The following is a 10,009-nucleotide window of genomic DNA, read 5'->3' as shown; positions in this document are numbered from 1 at the left end:
TTTCACTGGTTAAGGTTAGGGTCAGGTGTGGGGTAGGTTTAGGGGTTAGCATTTTTTGTAGTATAGTGTAGGAAATCAACACTTTAATTGGCACAACCAATAAAATCTTTAGAATCAGCTGTGGGGCGGAGTTTGCACTGAAGTGTATTGGGGGGAAAAATTGTGCATGCGTGTCATGTGCCTGTCCGTCAATGGGAGGAAGCCATGCCCTATTTTGGAGCTCCCACCCCGTTTTGGAGTTCCCGCCCCCATTTGGAGATCTCAAGGCTGCAGTTATACCCTTCTCGACAACTTAGGAAGTCAATAAAGTGTGAGGTTTCAGGTTGAGGTCAGCGATATCTTTATATTATTTCCAAAGCTCGAGATTTGGACTTATTTCGGTTCATTTATTTTGAGATTGTTTTGTTTGTTTTTGGTAGCAATATCTGTCAACACTTGACTGACAATAAACAGCCCATAAACAGCGCGGGCAGGTTATTCATGACAGGGTACCACATTCGGTCACACAAGTAGTGATCATCGTGATATTATCTGTAAGAAACGGTATCAACCAGGGCTCGCCAGTGTGAGAATCTCGGGACAGTTGACGGATCTGTCACTGGCCGGACATTCAGCCCACCGCTGCGTCATCACAAAAGATTGATTGTGGCAAGGCCAGTGAAAAATTTTGCCAGGGCAAGTAAAAATTTTGTACCACTGGGCAATTAGAGAATTTCCTTAGCGTTGGGCCCTGTGAACACTATCAAAATCAGTATCATAATACTTGTACACAGATCTGTAGAACAAGTAGGTTACAAAATGAAATGTTAAAATTTAAAATTTAAATTAGAAAATTTAAAACTGTACTTGAAAAGAAAACAGGATGACTTTGAATAGCATAATTGTATGAGCTGAGCAAGTATTGCATATGTATTTCCTGGTTTGAGAGTGACTTCCTGCTTAAAGAGGAAGTACTGGATAAAAGAAAATAGATGAGACATACATGCATATGAGTGTGAAGTATATAAATATGTGAAAGTGACAATATATGTATGCGAGTTATAATGTAGGTATGTAAGAATAAAGAATACATATGTGCGTGAAAGTAAGCAGAAACATGTATGTGAAACAAGAATGTATGCGTGTGGGAGTAGAAACATATGAATGTGAAAGGAAAATGTATGTGTGAGAGTAGAAATATACAGTATGTATGTGAAAGGAGTGTGTGAGTGCACCAGAATGAATTATGGCTTGTACAGCACCTCATACGTTTGAGCATCTGTGCCGTTCTCCTCTCTGAAACATTCAGCCAGCTATACATCTACATGTTCTCATCTTTTATTGCTGACAAAAATTCCTCATGGACGCGAATGTCGGAAGAGTCTGCATGGTGAAGTAATGGCCTCTTTGCCCTTGTATATCTTTTGATCAGTCCCTCATCGCCTGCCTAACTCTCTGTACTTTCTCTTGGTGTTTCATTTTTATTCTTTTATAATCTTTTACTTTTGTGCCCGTCTCTTTCCCTTTCCCTCTCTTCTTTTCTCTTTCTTCTCTCACTCTTTCCCGGGCTCAGGCGTCTCTGGTGGAGAAACATGTTGAGCGGATTCACAGTTTAGAGGCTGCTCTGAGGCAGAGGGAGAGCTCACTACACAAACTCAACACACAGCTGCACAACAAAGACATGCAGTACCTGCAACTACACAGCCCTGACTCACATAGTAAGTCTTGTTTTGTCTGTATGCATGCAGGTGTTAATTTATAAATCACTCAGTGGTCTAGGACATGCAGATATTTACCTAAAACCGCTACCACTGACTCATTCACTGCTCAGTAATTGTCACATACAGTCAAAATCAAAATTAGAGAACAATCTATAAATACTTGATTTTATTTCAGAATGGTTGTTAATCTTCATTGCTGAATGTGAATTGCTGAAATGTGAAGGAATATTAGCTGTAGGTATACCACTCTCATACATGTTTATAACTATACAACTAAACAAAAAATTTGGAGGGTTACAAGCTGTCAAAAATTATTAGGAATTGTTGAGGCCCCTGTTTGAATGACTTCAGTATCTGCGACTGCAGGATATCACTAGTTTCTCACACTGTGCTGGTGTGATCTTGGTCCACTCTTCTTTCAGTCTCTTCCATAGTTTGTTAACTGTAATGTGTTTCTTAGCCATAACTTTATTGTCAAGGATTTTCCAGAGATTTTCAGTTGGGTTTATATCAGGACTCTGGACCGGCCATTTCATTAATTTAGTGTTTTCAGCATCAAGGAACTGATTTACCCATTTTGCACTGTGACGGAAACATTGTCTTGCATGAAAATTGCTGGTTGATTGAGACATGCTTGCAGGGAAGGTACCACATGTTGCTGAAGGAGATCCTTACCCTGTTCATCGCTGAACTGGCAAGCAATTCCAGCTGCAGTGTTGAACCAATTCCCCATTGAGTGTCTCCGCATTTACCCATCTTCTCATGCATTTGTCTTACATGGATGACCAGCCTTTTGGGGGACTTGAATGAATTAGTGTCATTGTAATGCTGTAATATTCGAGAAATCACATATTTGGAATGACCAGCTTCTCTTGCAATGGCTGAAAGGGTCATCCCTTTGGACTTCATCTGGACAACTTCCTGTCGCAAGGTTTCATTTATCTTAGAGCAGCCCACCATCTTGCAATTTCAGTGAAAATTAAAGGAATGCTACCAGTTAAATAGGGTTTGTCATATAATTAAGGAAATTAGTACCAGGTGCCAGATTAACACCAATAATTTGGAGGTATATGTAAGTGTTCTCTAATTTTGATCAGAGTTTTAATCAGAGTACAAGGACAGAGTGAACAAAAGTGAGTGCATTCGGACAATATTGCACTTTGTATGATCTTACAGTTGTTTCACATCCTGAATGACAAGAAAACTATTTGAAATCTGTTCAGACTGAGATTAAAAAAAATCACATATTAGATATGGATATGATTTGGATTAGGTTTACAAACAATGTTTTTTTTCTGTTCAGACTAATTAAAACACTAAATAGTTACAACTTACAACAATACAACAACCTATTTAAAAACTTAAAAATAAAATGTATCCTTTAATTAAAACGCACGTGATGGAGATTTACCGCTGATTACAGAACTGGCTTTCTGACATGCGCGTTAAATATCGCATGCGATTTATCGTGCAGCCCTAATACCAACTCTCGCTGTACAAGTAAATTGCATGCAATCTAATTTACAAGCTGCAACTTGACTGTTCACACACACACACACTGTACGTGTGAAATAAACACGTGGGACCCCCCAAATCCGGAACTGTGTAGCCTCCATCGCTTCCGTCCATATTAGAGCCCTGCACGGGCCGCAAATATAGGCACTAGCCCGGCCCTGGCTGTTATGTGCAAGGATATGTTTGCAGATTCTGCACTGCACATGACCAATTGGCTCACTGTTTGCCGTGGTAATCAAATCAAAACTCTTCCAAAATGCAGCTTTTCCCGATGCATTGGGAACTTTTAGTAACTCCCCACGCTCCTACTTCTCCCTGATGCTCTGCACGGTCAACTGTCACCTGTATGCTAAAGCGTGCGTATATGCGTTGCGTCTAGGCGATGTATACTATTTATAATATAATTAATATAACAATATTTCATACAGTAGCCTATGTCTGTTCTGCGCGTATATGGGGACAATAAAAGTAGAGAAGCTAAATGAGCCCGAGTCCGACCCGAGCCCGATCTGTTAAAAAAAAAAAATGTCCCGAGCCCGGCCCGAATGGACTCAGCGTGTCGGGCCCCGTCCGGCTTGCAGACCTCGAGTCCATATCTCACGCCATATTGCCATGGTTTAATTTGCTTTCGTGTCGTGAGGGAAAAAAACACTTTTGGGCAATTGGTTCTTAGCTCTGCTGTTTGATACCCTCACGTGGGGCAATGAAAATTTCTGAAATGTCAGAAATGTATCCGACCATCAGATTGCCAGTCGGGAGAGGTTAATCGTCTCTCGTTACCCCGTATATGCTGCACAACAAACGGCGCACAGCAAAGCTTAAAGGGGGCATAACACACACAGTTTCATCCAATCTCATGTTAATCTTGAGTACCTATAGAGTAGTATTGCATCCTTCATATCTCCAAAAAGTCTTTAGTTTTATCATATTTATAAAAGAAAGATACAGCTTTACGATTCTCTCCGGAAAAAGCTAAGCTCCTGGAGGCGTGTAAGAATGACGAGCACTTGGGCGCCGAATGCCAACAAAACAGACATTTGATGCCGTTTCACTTACCGTCTGCAGTTCTGAATCATGACCGGGATCTTTTATAGCTCGACCGCTCCATCCTTCAGTATCAAACGATGTGCAAATCCAGCGTCAAACTGGGCCTTGTTTATAAAACTTTCGTCAACAAACACACTTGTGAAACTGCATTGCTGCTCCGGAAAAACAAACTGCATCCACTGTTTACATAACGCTGGGTTCTTTAGGAAGCTGAACAAAGTTATCTTTCCCTTACAACCAAAAACACACTTCTTTAGAGACATTCTTCCCGAGCGAGTCCCGTGCAGCGCTGCTGAATGAAGCTCGTTGATGGGCGCGCTCTTGCTCTCGCTCTGGTCAATGCGTGCGCGTGCGCGCTCTTCCGGGAGAAATGCCCATATAAGGAGTTCCACACTCGTCTACGTCATGAAGAGCCACGATCGGAAAAAACTCTCCGAAACTTGTACGAATCCGGAAGTAAGATTTTTAGCACAGAAATACTCTGTCATACGTCCAAATTGTTTTTTGAAATTTTGTCCATGCTTAGCATGAGAATCCAACTCTTTAACAGTGTAAACAACTCTGAATGCATGAAACAGCATTGTACCCCCCCCTTTAAGGGGGAATCGACTGTGACTGTGTATGCCCCAGTTTTGTTTTTTTCTATGTAGCATACCTGTGTAAAGCACTTTGGATTCCCTTGCATAATATTATGCAAGGTAATTATACTTTACCTTATATATAAAGAAGTAGTATAGTGAGAAATTTATAAGCAATGTTTTGTAGGCCGGTAAGTGGGGGGAAAATGTATACCCTGTGGGAGCAAAGTCAGTTAGTTTTAGTCTAATGCGATAACATGAACTAGCATTTTTGGGGAAAAGAAAATCCTCTACCGATCAAAATGACCACAACACCAGATATTGTACATTATATATATATATATAAATGCATCAGGTTGTTTATTAGCATACAATCTTGTTCATTATTTGTCATTTTATGTGCCTTTTTAATTTGTATTCCACTCCAACAACAGATTGTGTATTGGGGTCTTTGAAGTGTCCCTTTTTATTATATATGCATCACATTTTCTCTCCAGTTTTTAATCTAGCCTAATTTTGTTTTTTCAAAGAGCACCTCTCCTATGAAGGACTTTAAACAGGGCCAAGCATCGGTCCTCTTGTCCTTTTGGTCCTCTTTGTTTTTTCCCCAGAGGACAGTGTTGTGTTGCATCTCTCTCATTTTACCCCATTTCCCACTTCCATTCTTTTTTCTTTCACTGTCTCTGAGGCTCAGGAAAGACTCTCACCTCAAAGAGACTATGTAACTAAAGGGAAAGCATATTTGCGAGAAGAAGGTCATACCTTTCCCCTGTGACCTCTCTCCAGGATCTAAAACGTTTCAGTCAAACTCAAAGGCACTGAACAGGAGTCAAAAATTCCAGAGAACTCAAGCAAATTATGTTTTTATGTAAATTACGCAACAGAGATGTTCTGTAACCCTGTCAGAAAATAATACAAGAATGATGTCAATTTTGTGTGCGCTCATGAAAACAAATATTACATGCAAATATGAAAAAAAGAATACAAATAATTTCACTGCGGTTTTGGTGTGAGATGTAGGCGTGCAGGGGTGTGCGTTTTCAGCTTGCTTATTGCTGAACTGTCACAATAGCCGCTGGCTCAAGGACGGCTTTTCTATGAGCTGCTGAATCACCATGCCCACGCCTGGGGTGAGGGGCAGGATGCTCTGACAGGAAATAGTTCAGTCTTGAATTCTCCAACTTCAAAGTTTCATAGCTACATGGAGTAAAGGACGTGTGTAGGGAGACTTTAAGTCAGATTTCAGTCCTGTTAACAATGTTGGCCCTGAGGCGGCCACCAAACCTCCTGTCCAGATATTTGTAAGTTGGCGCCTGTTTCTTTTGGCAGATGGAGGAGAGAATTTCCCATTACATAACGTAAAGAAATGTAAATGAGATATTTGTTGGTCTGTTTTGAGTGACAGATGTGATCAGAGAGATCTGTTGCTTCAAAGACATGCTGTCGGACAATTTGTCTGCAGCCTCATATGACAGAGAACATTCTGAGTATGTTTAAGGAACACCAGAAATGTATTGATATTCCTCTAACATTATACTCCATATTTTTCTATGATTTATTCAACTCTAAACGAGTGTAAACTCCACTTAAACTTTGAGAAGATTGCTAATTAATTTTAACCATTGATTAGCAGTGTATTTTTTACTTCAAATTTGAAAATCGCCTTTTGTTCAAAATAATATTGATAATAATGTCACTATAATATCTGCACACTGTACTGCAATTGTTTTTGTTTTTTTGCATTAATTTGCATACTGAATTGAGACTGCTCTGTCATGTACATTGTGGCCCTATATAAACAAACAAACAAACAAATAAATAAATAAATAATAACTAGTATATGTATATATATATATATATATATATATATATATTACAAATACAATACAATACAAATTTTGTATTGCTTTGGCTGTGTTTACTTTATCAAAATATGAAATATTTTTTAGATTATTTTACTGATTATTTTGCTGATTATTTTATTAAAGGCTACATGTTCTGCTATCCTAGCAATAAAAGGCACATGATGGATGTTGATTTTTATTTATTGACACAGTGTGTTTGGCTTATCTAATCACAATAACTGTCCATCTCTAGTGCTAGACTGCCCCATGACCCTACAGAGCTAGGTTTTAGTCTAATAGCATTAACTAGCATGTTTGGGAAAAAGAAAACTCTGCAACACCGAATGAGATATACACACACAAATATATATCAGGTTGTTTATTAGCATACAATCACGTTCATTATTTGTCATTTTATGTGCCTGCTTCATTTGTATTCCACTCCAACAACAGATTGTGTATTGGGGTCTTTGAAGTGTCCTTTTTCATTATATATATGCATCACATTTTCTATCTAGTTTTCAATCTAGCCTAATTTAGTTTTTTCAAAGAGCACCTCTCCTATGAAGGACTTTAAACAGGGCCAAGCATCGGTCCTCTTGTCCTTTTGGTCCTCTTTGTTTTTTCCCCAGAGGACAGTGTTGTGTTGCATCTCTCTCATTTTACCCCATTTCCCACTTCCATTCTTTTTTCTTTCACTGTCTCTGAGGCTCAGGAAAGACTCTCACCTCAAAGAGACTATGTAACTAAAGGGAAAGCATATTTGCGAGAAGAAGGTCATACCTTTCCCCTGTGACCTCTCTCCAGGATCTAAAACGTTTCAGTCAAACTCAAAGGCACTGAACAGGAGTCAAAAATTCCAGAGAACTCAAGCAAATTATGTTTTTATGTAAATTACGCAACAGAGATGTTCTGTAACCCTGTCAGAAAATAATACAAGAATGATGTCAATTTTGTGTGCGCTCATGAAAACAAATATTACATGCAAATATGAAAAAAAGAATACAAATAATTTCACTGCGGTTTTGGTGTGAGATGTAGGCGTGCAGGGGTGTGCGTTTTCAGCTTGCTTATTGCTGAACTGTCACAATAGCCGCTGGCTCAAGGACGGCTTTTCTATGAGCTGCTGAATCACCATGCCCACGCCTGGGGTGAGGGGCAGGATGCTCTGACAGGAAATAGTTCAGTCTTGAATTCTCCAACTTCAAAGTTTCATAGCTACATGGAGTAAAGGACGTGTGTAGGGAGACTTTAAGTCGGATTTCAGTCCTGTTAACAATGTTGGCCCTGAGGCGGCCACCAAACCTCCTGTCCAGATATTTGTAAGTTGGCGCCTGTTTCTTTTGGCAGATGGAGGAGAGAATTTCCCATTACATAACGTAAAGAAATGTAAATGAGATATTTGTTGGTCTGTTTTGAGTGACAGATGTGATCAGAGAGATCTGTTGCTTCAAAGACATGCTGTCGGACAATTTGTCTGCAGCCTCATATGACAGAGAACATTCTGAGTATGTTTAAGGAACACCAGAAATGTATTGATATTCCTCTAACATTATACTCCATATTTTTCTATGATTTATTCAACTCTAAACGAGTGTAAACTCCACTTAAACTTTGAGAAGATTGCTAATTAATTTTAACCATTGATTAGCAGTGTATTTTTTACTTCAAATTTGAAAATCGCCTTTTGTTCAAAATAATATTGATAATAATGTCACTATAATATCTGCACACTGTACTGCAATTGTTTTTGTTTTTTTGCATTAATTTGCATACTGAATTGAGACTGCTCTGTCATGTACATTGTGGCCCTATATAAACAAACAAACAAACAAATAAATAAATAAATAATAACTAGTATATGTATATATATATATATATATATATATATATATTACAAATACAATACAATACAAATTTTGTATTGCTTTGGCTGTGTTTACTTTATCAAAATATGAAATATTTTTTAGATTATTTTACTGATTATTTTGCTGATTATTTTATTAAAGGCTACATGTTCTGCTATCCTAGCAATAAAAGGCACATGATGGATGTTGATTTTTATTTATTGACACAGTGTGTTTGGCTTATCTAATCACAATAACTGTCCATCTCTAGTGCTAGACTGCCCCATGACCCTACAGAGCTCCCGAAGTCTGGACACCCTCTCTGACCTCAAACTGCAGCGTCTGGAGGCGGAGCTAGAGGGGGCACGGCACGAGGCTCAGGGGGCATGTCAGAGGGAGGAGGAGCTAAAAGCTGAATGTGAGAGGTTAAGGGAAGAGCTGAGAGAACTGCAAAGCAACCAGAGGCAGAGGGTCAGTAACACAAACACACACATGCTTAAAGACTCAAATAGGAACTACACTGTCAAAATTTATTTTTGTCAGGTCTCTTAGACTTTGATTCTCAGAGACTTCTATTCTCAGACTTAGAAAAAACAGAGTGTGGTAAGTAATAAACCAATCAAAAATATTCCCACTTTGATGGCATAGTAACTGAATTTTGCCTTTGCATCCTTTGACGTGACCTTTCATGCCTTTTCAGACTTCAGATTTAAGATTAAGGCATATACGATTTAAAAGTCAGGCATATACGATTTAAAAAGTGGTCAGTAAAAGTAAGTAAGTAAACAGAGATGGGAAGTAACGAAGTACAAATACCTGTATCAGTACTTTACTTTACCATTTATTTTTCAGACAACTTTCTACTTTCACTCCTTATATTTTCTACACTAAAATCTGTACTTTTTACATACATTTTCAAACCAGGCTGGTTATTTTGGTGGCATGATCAAAAATATTTCTCGTCATTGCGTGCCTTTTTCAACCTAATGTTAAACAGAAAACACGACCCCATTGGTCTATTATTTCCTGGTTATCACACACCACAGACGTAGGCTAGTCTATGAAGCTACCAGGGAGCAAGAAGAATGGCTAACATTACAGATGAGACAGAGGGATTTAGCGTTGTCGACATGACTGAGAAATTAGAGACATTCCCAAGGCTAATAAATTTACCACAGTAGCATGCATGCGATACAGTTTTGTGATGTATGGGAGCCTGTTTACAAACCTGTTGTCAAACAAAGAGAATATTTAATGACATGTTTTAGTCTAAATTCACTTAACATCAGTGGAGTGTTTGAAATAACTTGTAATCTGACATGGTTTCATCAGTGGTGTATAAAGTACCTGAAAGCCATACTCAAGTAAAAGTACAGATATCTTACCAGAAAATGACTTTGGTAGAAGTTGAAGTCACCGTTTAGAATATTACTTGAGTAAAAGTCTTAAAGTATGTGATATTTATTGTACTTAAGTAC

At 38.6% G+C, this 10,009-nt stretch overlaps 1 protein-coding gene across 1 annotated transcript in view; it reads left to right on the top strand.

Annotated features, from left to right (window-relative positions):
• Positions 1-10,009, top strand: part of LOC107743771 (TANK-binding kinase 1-binding protein 1-like) — a 62,599-nt gene that overhangs the window by 34,332 nt on the left and 18,258 nt on the right. Inside the window, exons 5-6 of the mRNA XM_016557174.1 lie at positions 1,553-1,697; positions 8,803-9,002. Of these exons, the coding sequence (XP_016412660.1) occupies positions 1,553-1,697; positions 8,803-9,002 (345 nt within the window). The remainder of the gene's footprint in view (positions 1-1,552; positions 1,698-8,802; positions 9,003-10,009) is intronic.

The sequence above is a fragment of the Sinocyclocheilus rhinocerous genome, unplaced genomic scaffold (assembly GCF_001515625.1).
Source record: "Sinocyclocheilus rhinocerous isolate Xijiao unplaced genomic scaffold, SAMN03320098_v1.1 scaffold497, whole genome shotgun sequence".
NCBI classification, from domain to species: domain Eukaryota; kingdom Metazoa; phylum Chordata; class Actinopteri; order Cypriniformes; family Cyprinidae; genus Sinocyclocheilus; species Sinocyclocheilus rhinocerous.
This window is presented reverse-complemented; position numbering and strand designations above follow the sequence as displayed.